At 38.7% G+C, this 23,343-nt stretch overlaps 1 protein-coding gene across 1 annotated transcript in view; it reads right to left on the reverse strand.

The window, feature by feature from the left end:
- Positions 1-7,534: 7,534 nt before the first annotated feature.
- LOC136875941 (uncharacterized) overlaps positions 7,535-23,343 on the reverse strand; it is a 74,711-nt gene continuing 58,902 nt past the window's right edge. The window contains exons 4-5 of the mRNA XM_067149559.2: positions 22,898-23,104; positions 7,535-7,988 (exon numbers count right to left, since the gene is read on the reverse strand). Of these exons, the coding sequence (XP_067005660.2) occupies positions 7,701-7,988; positions 22,898-23,104 (495 nt within the window). The 3' untranslated portion in view covers positions 7,535-7,700. The remainder of the gene's footprint in view (positions 7,989-22,897; positions 23,105-23,343) is intronic.

Genomic DNA, 23,343 nt, shown 5'->3' on the forward strand with positions numbered 1-23,343 from the left:
ATCACAGTATCCAGCTGATAATCCCCAGGAGTATGAGGAAAGAAGTGGTGACCGAGTTGCATGCTTTCACTACAGCTGGCAACCTGGGAGCGAGTAAGACTCTAGACTGTGTCTGACAGTGATACTACTGGGTACACATGAGGAACGATGCCGAGAGGATGTGCCAGATGTGTGACACCTCTGCTGCAAGCCGAGGCCTACATACCAGGAGTAGCGGTCAGATGGTGCATTGCAATGTCAGAGCACTTTTCAAAAGGTATGCCATCGATATTGCTGGGGCATTTCCCTGAATCAGACGCCAGGAATCACTACCTACTCCTGGCCATGGACTAAGTCACCAAATGGCCAGAGGTCTACACTATCCCTAACCAAGAGATATCAATAGTAGCTGACATCTTAATGAAGAACTTCTTATGGCACTTTGGTGTGCTGAGGGAACTGTACAGCGTCCAGGGCAAAACTTCAAGTCAACGCTGATGCAGGAGGTTCTGCATTGCCTGGGAGTTTGGAAGATCTGAACGATACCTCTTAACCTTCAGTTGGGTGGCATGGTGAAGCATTTCAATGCACCAGAGAGACTGGGTTGAGAGGGGCCCATTCTTCTAGATGGCTTATCGAGTGTCCACCCACGAGATGACGGGCATGACGCCAACATAGTCTTCAGGAGGGAACTATGCCTGTCATGCGACATGAATAGATTGGCACCAGATCGGGAGCAGCCAGCGATTGACTACATGTGGGATTTGTGGACTGGCTCAATGATATCCACGATTATACCCAACAACATCTGAGGGTAGCCAGCAATGAAATGAAAGTCCGCTACGACATGCTGGCAAGGAAGGCAACTGGGTTTTGCTATACCGTCCTGTGTGGATGAAAAAGAAGTCTCCAAAGCTTCAATCACAATGGGAGGACCCATACACTCGTCACTAGCATCGACAACATTGTTTACAGGATCCAGCGGCCTCGACATGGAAAGATGATGGTTGTCCATCTTGATCACCTGGCACCATGACGTGGCGCAGCTTTAAGGAGGGGGCGTTGTTACAGAGCCCGCCATTATCATGTATGGCTTTGGGAGGAGCAAGTTAGCCTGCTGCGGCTGCAAATGCATCACCGATTTGGGGCTGCGTCCTTTTGCCCTTGCAGCTACCAGTCAGGATAAGCCATGCACACAAGGCCAGCCCCCTTTTCCACTACTTCATTATCTCCTTTCAGGCCTCTCTGTTCTCACCAGAAACAGCTGGTGTGGAGCACTGGGAGTACTTCTGTGGCATACTGGATCAGCAAGTGGACAGTGTTGACAGAGTGCTGTTTGTCTACTGATGGCAGATGAGGGACATTGAACGAAGACTGCCATGAGTGTGTGTACTTTGTATCATGTACAGTGTTCTGAGACTGTGTTATGCATGCGTAAACTGTGAGTGTGCAGCTGTTATAGTTGTACAGTGGGTTTAAACTCAAATTGCCATAGGGCCTGAGTGACAGTTGCAGAAGTATGTGTAGTGTAATTGTTTTAGTGTGTGTCAGAAAGAATAACTTGTGTGACTGGACAGTGAAAACAGTGGTGGTGGTGGTGATGGTAATTGTTTTAAGGGGAAGTACAACTGGGCAGCAATCCTCTGAGAACAGAGGGGGAGAAAGCGCACTAAGTGGAATAATTGTGTGTCTGTGTAGTTGTGTAAGTAATTAGTATTAGTCATTATATCCATGGATTTCATATGCATTCATTATCCACTTTCCTACATGTTACAGTATTTTAGCATGCAATTCTCCATTCAGAATATTATTTCCATCATAAAACTCTACAAAATGCTAAGTGCTAAAATGGATATGTTAGAAAATGCTATAATCTACTACAACTATTACCTATTCTTAAGGCTAGAAAGTGTAAACAGTGTTATGTTGGTGTCACGGCTGTAAGTTTTGGCATAGAATATGTACCGGGTGATAGATTTTGACCAAATAAAGTGTCTAGTTAGCACGGGTAGGAAATGTTTCCATATGTGGAACTCTTCTCACGTCGTTCGCCTGCCGTAACTTAAGAGCCGCTCTCAATAAGCCGTTTGGCCCTCAGCATTGGAGATTTGGAACTTTTTGGAATTCTGACAAGTCATTCCATCCTCTTGAGTGTGTTTTTGATCATTTTGAAGCCATTTATAGTCCACATCATGACATTTGTGGAAGAAAGATGTTTATCATTTTCTTAGCACCATAATTTTCTTTACAATGAGATATTCAACACTGTCCTTTAATGTGTTATGTAGGCATACTTTTGGTTTTAAAAATGTCATGTTTTTGTAATGCTCACCAAGCCAAGTATGGATTTGAAGCTATAGAAGTTTTCTACATCAAAAGTTGTTACAGTATACTGATCTTTAACAGAAATAGAATACTTCGCATGATTACATAAATGCTAGTACTGCAGACACGATCCTCTTGTTCATTTATACTGTTTATATAGCAAACACTTCAGTGAAGACCCAGCTTCACGAAAGGGTTTTAGAGAAGTGGGTTTTGTCTTAGTCTTGCTTTTCTGTTCCGACTGTTACACTACTCTGTGTGCTGCGAGATGAAGTGTGGCCTCTCACTTTGACTATAAGAATCTAGTCCAAATCTACTCACGCTTTTTGGTCCCAACACATTCTCTGCTTCTGCCACTGGCCAGTTTACTTATGCTGAAATCACCAAACACATGCCCAATGATGTTCACATTGCAATCAAAACTTGTTATAAATAAGATGTTTAGCATTATATAAGTAATTGTTCTTCAGGACCTATACCAAATGAAGACTTGCTATAGTAGCCCCTCTGTATAAAGGAAAGGGCGATATAAAGACGATAATTACAAGCCAGTCAGCTTGACTTGTTGCGTGTAAGCTGTGGGCAAGCATTCTTTCTGATTATATTATACATGTTTGCAAAATTACTAAATGGTTTGAGAGAGGGCAGTTAGGGTTTTAGAGAAGTTATTACACTGAAGATTAACGTGTAGGATTCCAGCAAGGTATAGCTGATATTTTAAACAGGAGGTCAAATGGACTGTATTGCAATTGACCTAATACTTTTGATAGGGTAGATCATGGGAGACTACTGGCAAAAATGAGCGCAATCAGATTAGATGAAAGTGTGACTGAATGGGTGGCTGCATTGTGCAGAGAGCAGCGTGTCGTAGGCCTACAGGTAGACTGAGCTGGATGTTGTGCCGAGTATGTGATTAGCCAATAATGGGCCTTCTCCATTCCGTGAATGTGTGTCCACAAGAGACTGGGCCTTTTATTTCTTTTATTTATTGTATGACTATTGGCAATGCTCAATTTATGACTATCTTTGCACATCATCATCATCATCATCATGTAATGAGATATGAACTTCCATCGTAATGCTATCATTTTGCTCAATATCTTTGAAAACTGCTACATTCATCAGGATCAGTACTTTGATCCCAACTGCAACCTCAATGAAGTATCCGAAAAGCCAAATATTTTATTAGCCCTTTACCGCAAACTGTTGCCCTCAGGCAACATACAACTTTTCACCTGTATAAATGGATACAGATTGTGGACAGAGGTATTTTTCTGGCAGTACAGTCATTTAAAGACATATACCAGTTTTTTTTTTTACATAACATAAGACATAACAGCCCTACAACCAAAGGTACTCCTTCCACCCCGTCAGCATCCACGCGTACCAACCACCGTTTATTTTACGTGGTCCCTCCCCATCACATTACCACAGGCTTCAGGAGTACCTCTGGCTCAACCTCAAAGACATTACCGACCTACGGTCGTGCAAGTATACTTGCGCCCTGCAATACGTACCCATGGCCAGTAGGCAGTAATGTTCGGTCTTTGAATGTTAAAAGCTTAGCGTGAAATCGTGAAAAATCGTATATATACCCCATTATGGCAATCCACATCACATACGAGTGTTAAGCTATTAGCCCCAGTTACGAATTTCTGGTAAATCTAAAACACTGAATGTAAGTTGAACATTGAAGCTTGAAATTTTCTTCACCATACGAGAACGAAAAATAATTCATGCAATAAAGGGTTAGACTTCATTTCAGTTCGTAAAGAATGTGAATCCAACAACAATAGAAGCTGCAACATCACCACCAGTCCTCCATTACCCCTACTCCCCTTCTTGACTTTCCCACAACCTGACACCCCACCACCAACCTCTGCCATAACCTGAGTTTACTGTACTGCACTTTGTCACTGGCATCAGACTCCCTTGGAACTGTGTGGAGGTTTGAAGGACAGAGGGGGTAAGTTCTGGTTACATCTTTGCTTTTGTGTGTGTGTGAAAGAGAGAGAGAGAGAGAGAGAGTCTCTCTCTCTCACACACACACACACACACACACACACACACACACACACACACACACACACACACAAAAGTTTAGATTCTTTAAATTTCCTTTTTTTTTTTTTTCTCCTTTATTACAGACATCAATGTGATCCCTATTAACAGAACACCTTCTGGGCCACTATTTCTTCGATAACTATTGATGTCCCCCTCAATCACTCACAAGTGTACATAAGTTATTTGTAAAGATCAAATAAATCAGGAATGGACCCCACACAATAACTCGTCAAAACCAGGGCACAGCATTTAATGATTTATTGACACAAGTGGCGCCAAGCCTTCCGTCTGAGATTGATTTGATGTGTTCTCTTTTCTTGATATCTTGGCATAAGGTTTAAATTCATCGGGCAATATTTGTGACACATGGACAGAAGTGCCACCAGTTTTCTATCAGATTGAGTTTAATGTGTAACTTTTTTATATGTCTGTCCATTTCATTGTTTATGTTTTCAGTTGTGCCAATTTTTAAAATTATTTACAGCTGATCATGGCCCAAGTGGCCGAAATTGGTATTTTATTGTCCATCGCTACTGTAGTTAAAATGCTGAGAGAATTAAGCAGATTTCTTCACCAGGTTCTTTTATAGGGTCTGTAAGGCATTGGAGGATATTTAGTCTAGCACCTGCCGTTTATTGCTAATTGTTGCATTTTTGTCTTCTAAGAGAATCAGTCTCAGACTATCAGATATCAAGAGACAAGGCAATTGTGATTGTTGCTATACATGCAAAGTACAGACATGTTGAGATTGCAGAGATTTTGAATGTCGCCATATTGTTTGTACACGAAGTTTGGAAGGAGTTGGCAGCCTCTGATGGTGGTGTGTCTCTCGTAGTAATGTTTGAAATGCTTTCATATCATTCTCACAGTGACACTACAGTTCATACAGCAGATTCAGAACATTATCAGCGAGAATCCCAGAATGTCTACGAGACCCAATTTAAGAGATCTAGGTTTTCAAGGGCACAATCCGCAGTGTGATGCACAAAGACATTTGACTCTGTTGTAAATTATAAAGGAGCGGGCAGCCGATACCTGAGCATATGCAACAACGGCTGTTCTGAGCAAACCAGTTATGACCAAGTTGAAACACACAGAAGAATCTGGCATGACTTTTTGCCTTTCCATGAAGAAACCTACTACATTTAAAAACTGAATGGGAGAAATGATGTGCAGATCTTTTCAATGCACCCTATGTTATGCACTAAGTTTCCTGCAACTATGATGGTTGTAGGGATGGTGAATAGTAAAGGACAAACATGTCCCTACTTCTTTTGACATGGCTCTCAAGCAAATTATGTTTGCTACAATGAGATGCTTGGGACAGCTAAAAAGCCCCTCATAGACAGCATACACAGTGAAAGGCCATACGAGTTCCATTAGGACTTTTTTTTTTGCTAGGGTCTTTACGTCGCACCAACACAGATAGGTCTTTTGGCGATGATGGGATAGGAAAGGCTTAGGAGTTGGAAGGAAGCGGCCGTGGCCTTAAGGTACAGCCCCAGCATTTGCCTGGTGTGAAAATGGGAAACCACGGAAAACCATTTTCAGGGCTGCCGATAGTGGGATTCGAACCTACTATCTCCCGGATGCAAGCTCACAGCCGCGAGCCTCTATGCGCCCGGTCCCATTAGGATTGAACTAGAGCACAAAAGCATGACAACATAAAATAGGGTGGTGGACAATCTGCAAGACCACATCACATGAAGCCTCCAAACTATCCAGATTTAAATTCTCTACATTATTACATGTGGGGTGATGTTTAATGGGAAACAATACAACTGATGCCCTAAAAGCCACCATTACCTAAGTAACGGCGAATATCAATAAGTACCATGCAATTCATGCATGTCCATGCTTCACATACCACACTGAATCATTTATTAGTACTGAAGGCATTCACATTGGTTGTGCTGAGGATTTTATCATCTTCAAAAATCTACCATCCTAGACCAGGTTCAGGTAAGTGATTTAAGTTACAAGTATCTGACACATAACCACTCAACTACTGCCATAGGCACAATTTGTACCTAACAATTTAATTAAACATCAAGAAACCATGAAATCTGGAAGATTTATGATCATGTGTTTCCCCATAGCAAGACTATAGATTATCAACCCTGAATCCCTTTACAAATTGTGTCAGCAGTCAAAAGGTAAAATATTTCACATACAATGTAAAATATTTTTACATACATAAAGATATATTACCATGAAATAAAAACACAAATGTCTGCCTCTCACCTCTGGATACCATGGTTCAAATCCCGGTCACTGCATGTGAGATTTGTGCTGGACAAAGCAGAGGTGGGACAGGTTTTTCTCTGGGTACTCCAGTTTTCCTTGTCATGTTTCATTCCAGCAACTCTCTCCATTATCACTTCATAGCATTTATCAGTCATTAATAAATCACTTTGGGAGTGGTGACCCCCATCGTAACACTAGCCTGTATATGGTTCATTCATTATTTCCCTGACCCGGTCAAAGACCGGAAAACAGGTTGTAAGTTTTCATTCATTCATTCATTCATTCATTCATTCATTCAAAAACATAAAAAGTTTACTTTTAGCAGAATATTCAGGACAATTAACTGCAATTTTAAACTCTACTCCAATTGAAAATTGGTGCCTATGTGCCATTACTAGAGAACTAAGAAATTGTGTTAGTGTTATGCTGAATATTTTTGAAATATTTTTCTAAATAAAAACCAAGCATATTCATATAAAATGATGAGACAAGAAAAAAAGAAAGAAAGGGTAGGGTTCATGTGCTGTTATGCCATGCATGTGTAATGACATTGTTCAGCAAGTGTGTAAAAGACTGCTTTTCCGTCAGCTATTGTGTCAAACATGAATATTGCTTTTGGTAAATTTCTTTTCGTTTTTATGTTCCATAACAAATGGTTCCAATAACTGTAGGCATACTGTACCTTGAACAAATTTTAAATAAATTAAGTAGGAAGTACATACCAGTACCATTTCATTTACACAGTAAAATATTACACCTGCCTAAAAATTAACCATTATAAAATAAAAACACACATATGTAAGTATTTACTTTTAACAGAATATTCAGTATAGAAATGTAAGGAACAATACCATCATTCCAGTTTAAATTGAAAATTCCATTCAGAATTTGAAAATTTTCATTTTCAAATGGAATGATGGTATCTCTCAGACCTCCAATATCTGCTGTTAAATTAATTTTTGTTTTCTTTATTGAATGTAATTCCTTTAAATTCTTTAACAATAATTTCAGTTACAATACAAAAGTATACATTACCAGTTAATATAGGCTACTTAAAATTAAACTATTAGGAATAAATACATATATTAAACATTTCTTTTTGGCATTTGTGTACTTGTGGCAGTTGGTCCAGAACCAGACCTTGCAACTGTTCTTGCACCTTTCTTTAAAACTGGACGTGGAGTAGGAACCCTGGCAGTAGTGTCTGATACTTGTCTCTTAGGATCTACTGTTTCACTTCTTGTTGTCAGAGCTTTTGAGGAAGGAACACTTTTAGATGGAAGCTTGAATTTTGAATCTTTTGGTGTCTGTATGTTTGATTTCTTTGATGCAGGCCTGCTCTTCTTTACTGCATCAAGTTCTGTTTTAGTTTCCTACATTCAAAATAAAATGAATGTCATAGATTGAAGTTCATATTATATTACAGCAAAAAGCAAACAAAGTAAATTAGGAAAAGTTTAATATTAATTATTAGTATTCCATTTAGAATACCTTCTGTTGCATGGTTAATCAGCTACAGATTTCACAACAAATAACTCAAAACCATTGAAGATATTGAAAACCTGTTTTCACTTTTAATGTTACCAGTAGACTCATAATGGACAGGGTATCCATTTTTTGGAGTAATGAGGAAAACAGGAAAATAAAAATGCAGAAAATTCAGGAAAAAAACAGGGAAATGACCTGCCATGTCCAAATTAAGCTTTCAACCTAAGACTGGACCTGAGCGGAATGACAGACTGATATGTAGACAAGACTAGTCTTAAGCAGCGAGTACTGTAGTAATTTGTGAGAGAGAGAGAGAGAGAGAGAGATAAAGACAGACTGAGTGTGTGTGGTAGTGAAAGATTGAATGAGAAAGAGACATACTACTTGTGCAAACCACCCGAAACTGGCAGTACACAAGGCATGCAAAGTATCTAATATTGCTTTCATTAGAGTGTGGTGTAGCTTACAGTTCATTCTTAACAATAACTTAATTCCAGATCTTTACTTTGATAGTAAAATGAAATGTTCATAGATAATTTTTCACCATTAATTTGCAATTGTCTTGTTCTCATTAAATCGAAACTTAAATTACAATAATATAACTTAAAAAGACAATAACTTTTATCTTCTTCACATTCTTTTTAAATTGCCCAGTGTTTTAAAAGCTACCCATGCAATTTACATAACTGAGGTGCTAAATTATGGACTGCCTGTAGTTATTGCAGATTTTGCCTTGCTGTTGAGGAGGAATAATTCCAGAAAAGCAAAATTATCACAGAAAATATTCTGCAAAGAAATATTTTGTCAGTGGTACTTTTTTCTTGGCACACTATAGATCATTCCATGTTAAGAAAGGAAATGGTACTCCTCTTATGGACCTACAAGGAGTGAACACAGACCCCCCCCCCTCCTGCTTCTTAGACACCCATAATTCCTCGCAATTAAGGAATATTAGGAGAACAGGTGAGGAATTATCCACATTTCAATACATTCCATTTAATTTAATGGAGTAACTAAAAATTATACCATTTTTTATGTATAGGACTGGTTTCAACCTTTGCGTAGGGACATCTTCAGCCATGTAATTTAAAATCTGCAAGTTAATAACAGTGTACAAAACATTTAAAACCTATTAAAAAAAACGCATCTTAAAACATGAAAACATGTTAAAATACTACACGCACAAAACTTAAAAACACTTTAAACCACTATACACCAGGCGAGTTGGCCGCGCGGTTAGGGGCATGCGGCTGTGAGCTTGCATCTGGGAGATAGCAGGTTCAAACCCCACTGTCAGCAGCCCTGAAGTGGTTTTCCATGGTTTCCCATTTTCACACCAGGCAAATGCTGGGGCTGTACCTTAATTAAGGCCACAGCTGCTTCCTTCCTAATCCTAGGCCTTTCCTATCCCTTCATCACCATAAGACCTATCTGTGTCGGTGCGACGTAAAGCCAATTGCAAAAAAAAAAACTATGTCAGCCGATAAAAGCTTTGTCAAATTTTGTTTATGTTAACTTCTTAGAAAGTCCCACATGAATGGTTTTCATAAAAGCACCTGCCTTATCATATTTAATCACCGCATGTACATCCAACTTGATGTGGATGATCCAGTGTTCAGCTCTACCATGATTGTCTTCTCGAATTGATATTGATAAAATGAATGATGCTTTGGATTATAAACAATATATCCGATATGTGTCTATAACATGTATCCAGGGTTCCTCATTAAAATGAAAGGTGATGGAATCAGGTTTGATAGGTTCAAAAGTATCTTCTTGACCATGTTTAATAGAATCAGATTACTAAGGACGCTGTTGTCCTCCTACATGTCAATTATGTTGGCGAGCTGTTTGATAACTGCAGTTATGCAGGAGGACAACAATCATGGATCCTCCACATCAAGTTAGACGTACATGGCAATGCAGACCCACAGTGTCGCTCATGTAGTGGCACAATTCACAGGCAACGCCCAGACCCGTGGTGTTGCTCACATGGGTACGACTCACGGGTACTGGAAAACCACACTGAACCCCGCTTGAGTGCTACGAATCACATGTGATCAGAAAGGTGCTTTTATAACAAACATTCATGTGGGGCTTCAAATAACTCAACATAAATGAAATTTGACAATTTAAAGTGTTTTTAAGTTCTGTGTATGTAGTATTTTAATGTGTTTTCATGTTTCTTTTTAAATATGTTTTTCATAGTTTTTACATATTTTGTATGCTTTTAGATTTTAACGGCCATAGCCGTGTTGAAACACCGGATCCCGTGAGATCTCCGAAGTTAAGCAACATTGGGCGTGGTCAAGATTTGGATGGGTTGCCAGGCGCTGTTGGTGGGGGGTAAGGGAATGGAGGAGCGGAAAGGAACTGGCCACCCTACCGTACGTAAACTCCGGCTCAGGCATACCTCTGCGGAGGTTCGGACCTGTCTTCGGGCAGAATACACCCTTACCTTACCTTTAGATTTTAAATTACATGGCTGAAGATGACCCTACGTAAGGGTCAAAACCAGTCCCATACATATTAAATTGTAATTTTTAATTATTCCATTTAATTTTGTATTGATAGATGGATAATTTCTCTCCTATTCTCCTGAATACTGTGTCAACATGGATCAAATATGAAGTTTCTTACTTACGATAAGGAATATTATATGTACTTTATATTATGTTATGAAAGAGAGAGAGAAGGGATAAGGCTTTTTTTTCCCCTGCAACTTATTTTAATAACTACTTAACAGACTGTTTCACAAATACATTCACAAGGAGGAAGCACAATGCTGGGAACAAGCACCACTGTTGCCTTCCATCATTTTCCTTCTGACTTGCTCTGGCACATGTAACACAATCCGTTACACTGTGGAATCACTGCCGCTTCTTTCTGTTGAAGAGAAGTCAACTATTTGTGTGTGTGTTGTAATATTCTCTTACTGTACAGCAGTTGTTACTGAAGATTTTGATGCTGTGGCGTGCAGTGATACATCATGACATGACTTGTACCGAATACAGAAATATGCTATGATTTTTATCTATGCTTGGTTTTGTTATTTAACTGTTGTTTCAGAAGCACATTTTAATTTTACCACTTTTTTCCAAAGCGCATTTAATTTTTACCGTTCTTTTCATGAGGTGGTACGACGGCACAGTAGTATAGATATCAAGGATAATTTACAGTAGTACCCGGTGTTGTCGGGGAAAATTTATTAAATGCATTTCACTGCATCCCCTCCCCCTCCTCCTGACCCTATAAAAATTATCTTTTTTTTTTCTCACCCAATTTTCCTTGAATTTCAATACTGACGTTTTGTATGTGCGTTAGTTTACCATTGTTGCTGTAAAAACCTAAATAAGCCTCCTCTGAAACCTCTGTATCCTTAATTTCATAAAGTAATTTTCAGCTTAGTTTCTTCAGTTTTCATCTTGAAACGAAATACTGTGAGTTTCACTAATATATGTGCCATCGTTTTCTTGTGATGCTGTTTAGCAGAACTCTCTGAAGTGGCAACCTTGTTGTCATAAGAGGAATACTATTTTCTTAACGTGGAATGACCTATAATCGACCAGCATACGTATTTGAACGACACTTCCATTTGCTACAGGAACTGGGATCTTATTCAATAGTTTCTGAACACTAACCTTATGTTTCTATTAGAAGAGTGTTTAGAAACTGGCATGCTCACTCATGCCAATTTCAAGAATAACATTCGTGATGATGATGATGATGATGATGATGATGATGATGATGACGACAGAGTGTTTCATTCCCCGCCCGAAGGCGGGGCGGGCCCCTTAAACGGTGACGCCATCTCTCGGGCCAGAGTTGTGTGGAGAAAGGTGGTGTGATGGGAAGAATATGGCGAAAGGACGAAGTGAATAAATTGTGAGGTGGCAACGATGGGAGGAATGATAAGGGATTTGTGAGAGAGGATGCGTAGAAAATGAGTGGGGTTATACAAGAGTGCCAGGGTGTAGTTGATTAGAGAGCAGTGTGGCGGCAATTTGGCTTAACGAAGTGGTGAAGAGTCTGAGAAGGGCAGCTTGCAAGAAGGAACAAATGGAGAGAGAAGATGGGCGAGCAGAATATTGGTATTGGGGAGGAGGGACTGGCTGGGTGCGACGTCGTATGGGTCCAGGAGATGTTCGAGGAGGGGAGCGGGAGGGTTCAACTTTATGGTGATGACTGAAGATGTAGACTCCGTTGAGAAGAAGATGGCGGACGTCTGCTTCCGTAGGTAGTTATAGCCGGACCAAGAATGTAGGTCCAGTGAGATTCTTGATTCTAAAAGCTCTGTGTGCCGGAATGCGTGCAGCGTGGAGTTCTCATAGTATGGTTGACACAGAGATGGAAGGGTCGACACCTCGAATGACGCAGCTATATATTTCTGGAGAAGACGGAGGTAATGCTGGTAGTTGTGCGGCGGCGACCTGAACTTGTGGGTTAGCTGATGCGTCTTGGAGTAGCAGACATTGCAGTTGAGTCGGGCGGTCCGGTGACATAAGTAAAAAGGAGGACATGATCGGAAAAGGATGAGCAGATGTAGTCGTGGTGAGAGAAGCAGGAAGAGGGATGCGACTGGAGGTTGTGGTTGTGGTGAGGGTGGTGGTGGTGGTGGTGGTGATCATTGTGAGAGGAAGGAAAGGAGCCTAGATGGGGAGGCCAACTGCCAATGCAGAGTCAGCCAATTTGCTCTTTGAGGTTGGCAGGAGCTGTAATTAAAGATGAAGAGCCACCCAGCTGAGCAAAAATAGGAGTTTAGGAGATAGGAGATGCCCAATAATAGCGATGTCGATGTCGACTTATGCGATGTGTAAAGATTTTCCCAGGGTGTCTAACATTCCTGACGAACACTGGTATTAGTTTGAAGAGTGATTGATGATTTATTAGGAGCAATGTAGTTCATTTTCATTGGTTGAAGTGCTTCTTATAGTGTGTTTACAATGGGATTACTGATAACCTACTTCACAAATTGACACTTTGTGATAAGATGTAGCTTGTTTGACTTATGATATAATGGCTTAAAGAACTTGAACTAAATATAAGTGTTCGTGCAAAATATGCTTCAAGATGATTCCAGAGTATGATAAACACTCATTGTGTCACTTATATACCATGTCCCACTAAACTTAATGCAGAAAAATGGGAATATCATAGGAAACTACAGAGAAAACAGATTTAGGTTGCTGGCGGGCACCCTGATGGAACTTGCAGTACTTCGAGAGTTTGTGTTTACTGGGATAACCATACTCGCACTTTTTTTTTAATAGAACAAGTTATTTTCTAACTTTTGAATCATGCGTTGTAAATTGCAACACTATAACAGCTGAGGGAATGCAAATGTGAGACATCTTGTAAGGGAGAAAATAATCTTCAATATTGTCCTAGGTGACAGGCAAAGGAAACATGAATATAAAACTACTGCTAAGAGAACTTTGTTACATGTAATGTTAAACAACATCCCCCTTCCTATGTAACTTAAACATTTTGTTTATTCAGGTTATGTTATTACCTAAGAAATGCAACTTGGTTTAATTTCAAACATTCAGACACATTGGTTAAATATCACATTTTAAATCGTACAGTGTTTATTTATATGTATATTAGAGCAAAAACCTAGCTGTCAGAAGAGTGTGAAGGAACTCCTAATATCAATGTCGGGTTTCATAACTAGCATGTGCCTTGGCCACCTAGTTAGCAATTCATATGTATTCAGGGTGCCCATGAAAATAGATATACCACATTGGGATTATGACGCACATTTACTTTTTAGTATTCATTCTTTTAAGCTTCCAAATGAATAACATTTTAAAAAAAATTAACTTTGCACAGTTTGCAGAAATGTGATGTGCATTTTGTGCTAAAATGTTTATTTCAAAATTCTTGTACTGGAATGACATACACTAACATTTAGTTTTAGGCATACTGAGCTGAGAATGCCAAGAACTTTCCTAGTCTATGCTACACAGTGGTAAACTTTCAAGTATGGTATCTTTACTTCACCCACCCACCCACCCACCTGCCCTTTCTTCCTTCACCTGAGTAGCAGGATTGGAAATACTCAGCCTAACTCTCCATTCATCAATGGAACATCTGTTCCTTCGCATCCATTTCTAGACACTTGCCTCATCTGGTCATCCCCTGCCTTTTGTGTTATGAGAACGAGATATCTTGTGAAAGTATATTAAGAACATTCTTTCCCTCCCCAAAGTCAGGGGACTGAGTATCGTGATCTTGTGGACTACCTTCCAGTGGAGTCTTATTTCTCACCATAAAGTCCAGTTATCTGTCATCCTCGTGCATTACTGAAGTGGAGGCATATATGAGGTTGTCTAATCTGATCCATGGATCTTTTTGAAGCTCTACCCTGCCTTCTTTGGCTTTAACTATCCTTTTGTACTTTTCTTTAGGCAATCTTCCCTTATAATATGCTCAAAGTATTTGTAATGTGCTGTTGTACTATTTTACTTTAGTGTAGTTGCATTCTTAGCTCATTTATTGACTGGATTGGTTCTCACATCAGTCCATGGGACTCCTAGAGTCTGCTCCCAGCAGTACATTTTGAAGACATCAGTGCGCTTCAGATCTCTCTTTATTCGGGTACAGCATTCCAATGAACACAGGAATATGGAGAATAGGGTCTTAACCAAACAAATTTTGGTATCTGGTATGGCTTTCCAGATCTGCCAGTTGTGCCATCAAGGTTTTAGCTATCCCAGCTCTTCTTTTGATTTCTTCAGTACTTTCCAGCCCTGTTCGTTATGAATGATCAGTAGATATATTTTGATCAACAGCTTTTAACTTGTCTTTTAGTTTTACTGGAGTTTTGTCTGCATCTTTATTTTGGCCTTATCCTTATTTATTTTTAGTCCCACTTCAATAAATGTAACATTTTCTCCTCTGAGGAAGCAAGTAATGTGGCATCCTCAGCATATCTTGATGGGAAGTCAATAATATTTTAAAAAGGAAGGCCTATAGGAAGTCTTGCAGGCCTATGATTCAAGAGAAATTATGAGTCTCCCATCATCTATATATATAAGTGAAACAACAATCAATCTCTCAATCTCTCTCTCTCTCTCTCAATCTCTCTCTCTCTCTCTCTCTCTCTCTCTCTCTCTCTCAACTGCTGGACCAATTTACTGAAACATTCACAATTTGTTCTTATTACTCCAGAGATGGTTTAGAAAGTGGTTTAAAAGAAAGCCAACAGGTATTTCTGATTAGTAATTTGATATAATTCATTTAATTACCAAGCCACACGAAGACTGGATCAAAATTAATGAGACAGATTGTCACTAGGTGACAGCAACTACCTCTGTATCATGATAGTCCGGTAAGTAATGCTGTATATAGGAGGATGGGAACACGCCACCATGTTTTATAAAGTACCTTTCTTGCTAGGAGGTTCGTGATCGTGGCTGTGTATAGAAGGATGGGAACGTACAGTCATGTTTTATGAAGTACCTTTCTTAATAGCAGGCCATGCAACTAGGCAACTCATTGCCTGTTATTGTAAACAATATTAATAAATGTGTCTTGCTTAAGAGGTTAAGTGGTGCATAAAACATGTAAATATTGGCATATATTTTCATTACAATTGTATTTGCTCTTTCCTTCATCATTAGATTTTTTCAACACAGAATTAGAATTCTTTCACCATGCTATTCTCTCTTTTAGCTCTGGGCGAGTGACCGGAGATCTACACAGAAAGGAGATTGCATGGCTGGGTAACTCATTTGCCGAGAGATATTTTGTTCCATGTCGGGCTAATATGATTTAATGCAGTAATGATTAAGCAATAGTTTAACATCTGTGGTATTGATAGTGTATTCAATGTGTTAGCTTTGAAATAGCGTCATTTCTGTATGAATACAGTACAAGAGTCTGCAAGTGTTTAGTGAGAGACTTATACAGTAGAACAGCATGTATTCATTGTGTTGTGCTATGCAAAGCATTATTCTGTTAGAAAGCCCTTTTGATTAATTTGCAAATTTCCTGCCATCACCTCTCCCCTTAGAAATGAAAATTAAAATCCACAGCCTGTTTTCCATCATTCGACCAGGTCAGGAATGGAATGAAACCCCCATCTAGCTGCGAGGATAGGAATGGTTACGGCTGCCGAAGCCTGTCGCACTCCTCTGGGGCAATGATTAATGAATGACTTGAAATGAAATGATATTGGAGAGGGTTGCTGGAATGAAATATGACAGGGAAAACTGGAGAACCCAGAGAAGAACGTGTCCCGCCTCTGCTTTGTCCAGCATGAATCTCGCATGGAGTGATCAGGATTTGAACCACAGAACCCAGCAGCGAGAGCCCAGTGCACTGCTGCCTGAGCCATGGAGGCTCTTCCCCTTAAAAATACAATAAGTAATTTAGTGAAGTAGTTCCACACAACTGGGTCCATCCTTAACAAGAAAACACACAGCCATTCTTAACAAGAAAACACACAGGAGACAAATCTGTTTTAACAGAGGAAAAGCTTGATGAAATAGGAGCTCTCTTGGAAAGAACTCCAACAAAATTTCTGTTGCATCTCACCGTACACGCCAATGAGTCAATATCTTCTGCCTACAAAGTAACAAAACTTAATGGCCAAGCTTTACAAACCTACCACTGCCCATCATTTAAGAGCACCTGAGAGTTTCGCTAGGGTTCGGTACTGTAACGGGTCTATGTATTAAAATAGATGTATGTGTGCGTATGTAAATGACATCTCCTCCTAAACCTCTGGAGCAATTTCAACCAAACTTTGTACACTTATGACTTACTATCTGGAGGGAAGCACTGTGGGGTAAGACACCTCTAGCACCCTTAGGAATGGGGGGCGAGATATAAAAATAATTGAACAGTGTCGAATCCATAGTGTCCAGGGTCGTCGAGATGAACAGTAACACATGATTTTTAAAATTCAAGTTCATCCTCCTTTGACAAAGGGGATGAGAAGGTGAATAAATCAAATGACCAAAATGACATATTAGGGATGTATGTGTGCATGTTCCAACATAGCTGTCCACTAAATTTGGTACAAATATTGCTTACTATCTGTAAAAAATACCGTGGGGGAAAGACATCCCTAGAACTCTTGGGGGGAATTGAAATATAAATATAACTTAAAATGACCAATATTAGTGTTGAATCCATAGTTTTCAGGACTACTGGAGTGATTTAAAGCAAACTTTGTACACTTATGACTTAGATAAACCACGAGGGGGTAAGACAACCCTTGCAACCCTAGAGGGGGTGAGCATTAACAATAATTGAAAATAGTGTTGAATCCATAGTTTTCGGGGTCGCTGAGATGAACAGTGACACTCCAGATATCGTTTAAGTCCAAGTTGAGTCCCAGTTGGCAGGGGGGATGAGAATAGGTAATCAAAATAAAACGCCGAAAGTGAACAAGATTATGGATGTGTGCGTGTATGTTCCAGCATAGCTGTTAGCTAAACTTTGTACCAATATTACCTACTATCTGGAAAAAAATACTGAGGGAACAAGACACCCCTAGGACCTCTAGAGGAGGGGTGAAATATAAATATAACTGAAAACTAAATGTCAAATCCATTAGTTTTCAGGGTTGCTGAGATGCCAATTAAGTTCTACTACAGCCGCAGTCACAATGGAGGTTGAGAGGGTGAAAATTAATGTAAAAATAACACATCATGGATGTATGTGGGTTTGTTCCAGAATAGCTCTCAATGAAACTTGGTGCACATATGACTTATCTGAAGAAGAAAAAAAAAAAAAACACTACGAAAATGAAACATCCCAACCACCGCTACCTCTGGGGAATGGAAGGGGATGACCTGTAAAAATAATAGAAAATAATATCCAATCCATTGTTTATCTGTCACTGAAATGTATTGTGACGATCGATCTGGATACTGTAAGTACACGTTCAGCCTCCATTGGTGATGATTCTGATGATGCTTGTTTTAAGGGGCCTAACATTGAAGGTCATCGGCTCCAGCCTCCATTGGGATGGGGGCTGAGATGGGGTTAAAAGTAAATAGTCTAAAATGACCAAGATTAGTGTTGAATCCAATGCTTTTGGGGTTGCAAGGCTGATTGGTAGCAATCTCAATGACAGTTGGAATCGTGAAACATCATATCTATAGCATGACTAGTGAATACAACATACAGTTACCGGTATCACTTTTTTTTTTTTTTTTTTTTTTTGAAAGGATCAAATACTTCTCAGACAATTTGAGCTTCCACAAGGACAAAGTTTTACTCAAACATTAAATAATCAAACTTTAAATCAAAGGCATCTAAATAACTCAAACTACATAATAGATGGTAAAATATCAATCAACATCTCAATAAGGAATTCTATAAAATTCACTTTACTCCTGATTAACAGGTAATACAAATCATAAAGGTAAACTTTCAAAAACTATCCAGACAATGCTGGGTACCACAGCTAGTTATACACATTTCATTGCATACTTGGTATTAAAGAAAATCCATCCGACATCTCGTAGAAGTGTATACGTATGATACATGGAAAAAGGGTTATTTAGCTTTACCATACATTAGATTGGAAAAGACAAGAAAATTATAGATATAATGGGACTTAATTTTTCACTGTGCCACTTTCCCTTAGTTAACCTCACAGCCTATCTTAAAAAATGGCTAAATCAAACAGTTTTTACACACTATCTGAATTTGAACAAGAAGTAATACTATTGTTGTCTCATATCGATAGACATTCCTTGACTTAAAGACTTCTTTACTTTGTTATTTACAATAGCTCTGACAAGAGGCAATCAAAGTTGTTTTATTCAAGTTTATTACATGGTCATTTAGTTGTTACTTTCACTTTTAAATCCTTCACACTTGTCAAGCAGCAGATGTGAAAGTCATTACCTTCCTAATATGTAAGGAACATTGGTAGTTATGTTGAGTTTCACAGTTACTATTCAATAGACAAATAGCCATTTTGGTATGTAGTGCTCTGTTTAATGACATTTTTATACTGTAATTTATATACTGTGACTGTATTGCAACTGTATGTTTTCTAATTCCATTATTATTATTATTATTATTATTATTATTATTATTATTATTATTATTATTATTATTATTATTATTATTATTATTATTATTACTACTATATCCACCTATTGCCCTTTACATTATCCATCAACGGATGTGTTTTTAGACCAAATTGATTCTTGGGATGTCTATATAACCTCCATTCATTTGAAGAAAAATTCTGAGAAGTATCATGTAACAAATTCACTGATCTGATATGTAACAAATGCTTCAGAAATTAATATTCAGGTGTTAGGATATTTTGTATAGGTATACTTAATTTAGAGCTTTACAATAGATATACCATATACCATATACCTCACTGGATCACATCCAGAGTTGTAATTCGGGACCTAGTCCCACACAGGTGACACCTTGACAGTCAACCATGGAAGGTCTTTTAAGGAATACTCCACCGGCTGAACCAAGAGTTCAGAGAAGGCAGCATTCGGATACGGTGGGCTGCCACCTGAAAGATACCGTGAAGTCGGAGGCACGGAAATACCCCAGTACTACATACACGAATGAGACAAAATCAAGAATCATACCAAAGCAGATAACATACTTCTCTACACACAACATAAACTCACTCATGCAAACCGGTAAACTAAAAGTGATCACCGACATAATGGACCAACACAAAATTCTTATCATGGGATTACAGGAAATTAGAAACACTGACCAGGATGCCTTGGAATCTCAAGGGTACAGACTTTATAAAGGTATACCCGGGAAGAGAGTGATGAAGAATGTCCCACAATTTGGAACAGGATTTTTGGTCAGCCTTAAAATAATAAACTCAGTTCAAGAATTCAGATCACAGTCTCCACGACTCTCAACGCTCACCTTAAAGGCATCTAATAAAATCTATACTATAATAAATGCCCATGCTCCCACTAATGATAAAAACAACTCCTCAAAAGACCAGGAGGAAACAGGAGAATTTTGGGACCTATTGGACCAGACCATAGATAACATCCCCAAACACCATATAAAATTATTAATAGGCGACTTCAACGCTCAACTAGGCAGAGAAAGAAAATACCGTGACATCATCGGAAAATGGCCAGCACACAAGAAAACAAATAAAAATGGAGAGAGACTAGTTGACCTGTGTAGAAACCATAATTTAATCTCAAAATCTACATGTTTTAAGAGGAAACCTCAAAAACTCAAAACTTGGAAACACCCTGACTACACTAAAGGAGAATGGCAACTGGACCACGTCTGCATGGACAAATACCACCACAAAGAGATCTATAACGTCAAAGTCCTCCGAGGAATAGACACAGGTTCAGATCACTACGTAGTTAAAATTAAAATTAAACTCACTCCCCAGAGGAGACAACAAAAGCAAGCCCTTAAAACTAAAAGAAAAATAGATCCTACCCAGCTAATCAACAACAAAAATTACCAGAAAGCAACTGAAAAAATAAAAATCACAGACAAACTTGAAGACTTAGTACACAACCTTAAACAAATTGCAGAAGACCTAGCTCCAATTAAACCACGTAAAAAACACCAATGGTGGAACAGTGAATGTGATGAAACAGTGGAGAAAAGACATCAGGCATGGCTATTACATCAGTCCCAAAAGACAGAAATATCCTATCAAAAGCTAGTAAAACAGAGAAAAGAAACTACCCAAGTCTTAAGAAGAATAAAAAGACAACATCATAAGGACACCCTGCAGTTAATTGAAGAACAGTTCAGTAAAACTAAATCAAGGGACTACTACAAAACCTTCAGAAAGCAGCTCCAAAAATATGAACCCCCGACCCTACTGATGAAGGATGAAGATGGTAAGCTGGCCCATAACAATAAAGACAATGCAGAAATTCTGGCTAAACATTTCAACAAGCTTTTAAATTGTGAGGAACCTACAGAACTCCTTCATTTGGACACCAACACCCCGATAAAAACATCACCAGAAAACATCAATCCCCCCACAATAAAGGAAGTCTACCAGGCTCTGAATAAATTAAAAAACTACAAAGCGCCAGGAGAAGATCAGACCTTTGCAGAAATCTGGAAATATGCAGGAAACTCAGCAAAAGTTGCCCTCCATCAACAACTTGTCTCTATCTGGATTAAAGAAGAACTACCAGAACACTGGACAACAGCCCTCATTCATCCTCTGCACAAAAAAGGGGACAAAACCGACCCTAATAACTACAGGGGAATCTCTCTCCTAGATATAACATACAAAATATTTTCAATAATCATCCTTAATAGGATAAGTTTACAACTTGAGAAAGAACTAGGAGAATATCAAGGAGGTTTCAGACCCTGGAGGAGCTGTCCTGATCAGATCATGAGTCTTAAGTTGATAATGGACTATAACAGGAGAAGAAACAGAGATATGGTGATAACATTTGTAGATTTCAAGAAAGCTTATGATTGCATCCATAGAGAATCTCTGTTTAAAATTTTAAGACACCTTGGACTACACCCCAAATTAATAAACGTGATAAAATTGACTCTCACCAATACCAAGTCAAAAGTGAAGTTTAGGGGTGAAACATCAGAGACATTTGAAATTAAAACTGGACTACGGCAGGGAGATGGGCTCTCACCACTATTATTTAACTGTGCTCTAGAAATGGTAATGAGGGAATGGTTTAGAAAATGTCCCCCCAAAATAAAGATTGGCCGAAAAATCAAAACAAATTGCCTGGGTTTTGCTGACGATTTAGCATTACTAGCAGTGGTCATAAAAGAAGCAAAAACCCAGATATCAGAACTTCAAAACATTGCAAATAAAATTGGCCTCAAAATATCATTTGAAAAAACAGAAATTATGCCCCAAAAACCAACACAGCTAAAAGAAGTCACCATAAATGGTAATAAAATCAAAATAGTAACTCAGTTTAAATATCTTGGAGAAGTAATAACACATAACTTAAATGAAAAAATCTCAATCCAAGTAAGAACAAATAGATTAACTAAAGCACAAAAATTAACATGGGATATCTACAAAAAGAAATGTCTATCAATAAATACAAAAATAAAACACTACAACACAGTTATAAAACCGGAAGCTACATATGCAGCAGAAACACTCTTTTACCTGAATAAACAATCAAAGACTGACAGACTTCAGAAAATTGAAAGGAGGATTGGAAGAACCTGTATCAACAAAAAATATCAGAAAGATGGACAGTGGCGGTTAATACCTAACAAAGTCGTGTACAAAGAGCTAGAACCCATTACAGATACTATGCGTAAGAGGAGACTGGGATTCTTTGGACATATCATGAGGATGCAGGACTCGAGACTTCTGAAACAACTAGTACAACACAATCTCGTCTCAAAAAATACCACAACAGGATGTAAATGGATCAGAGAAGTAAGAGAGGATCTGAAGGAAATAGGCCTTACAACAGAAGACACCAAAAATAAGATAAAATTGAATACAAAACTCAAGAATACAAACCTCCGCTTTACCCTTACACAAAACAAACCAACAACACGCACATTTTCAACTGAGGAAAGGGCACGAAGATCGGAGCGTCTGAAGAAGTACTGGGAGGACCGCAAAGCCCGAACAATCCCTTCAAAGAGACCTGAACGACGGACTGACTAAAGTGATCCTATGTGGTCATAAAAGAAGAAGAAGAAGAAGATATACCATGGCCATGAATTTTTACTTATATGTTAGAAAAGGAAATTTAGCAACTAGTTTTGTTTAACTATTTTTAATACCTAAAAAAGCATTTTATTTGATAGGATATGCATACAGAGAGTTGTGTCTTACCTGTGAAGAAAACAATGCAAGTTTTAATGATTCTACAAGGCTGAGTGTGTGTTCTAATTTTTCTGTAAGTTTTCTGAAAGAATCTTGTAGGTCTTGAGGAACCTCACAGGGAACAGCTGATGTAGGGCTGATAGAGGCTTGAATTCTCTCAGTCTCCTCACACTCCATTGCAGAACTCATGTTCTCCATTTTTGGCATAAGCAAATCCTGTACCAAAATAAATATGCTACTAGTTCACTCAAAAACTAGGAGTTACACATTAATAAATTATATATCACTTAGTAGATGAAAAATACATGGACTGGTAGGATAGAATCTAACAATATCAAGGGCGCCCGTGCCCAGGGGGTAAGGGGGGCGCCTCCCCCCCCCCCCAACTCCCAGGGAAAGGAAAAAAAACCTATGTAGTCAGGTGTTTTTCTTTCAAGAATATTATTTGAAAGTCT

Source organism: Anabrus simplex, chromosome 6, assembly GCF_040414725.1.
Source record: "Anabrus simplex isolate iqAnaSimp1 chromosome 6, ASM4041472v1, whole genome shotgun sequence".
NCBI lineage: Eukaryota > Metazoa > Arthropoda > Insecta > Orthoptera > Tettigoniidae > Anabrus > Anabrus simplex.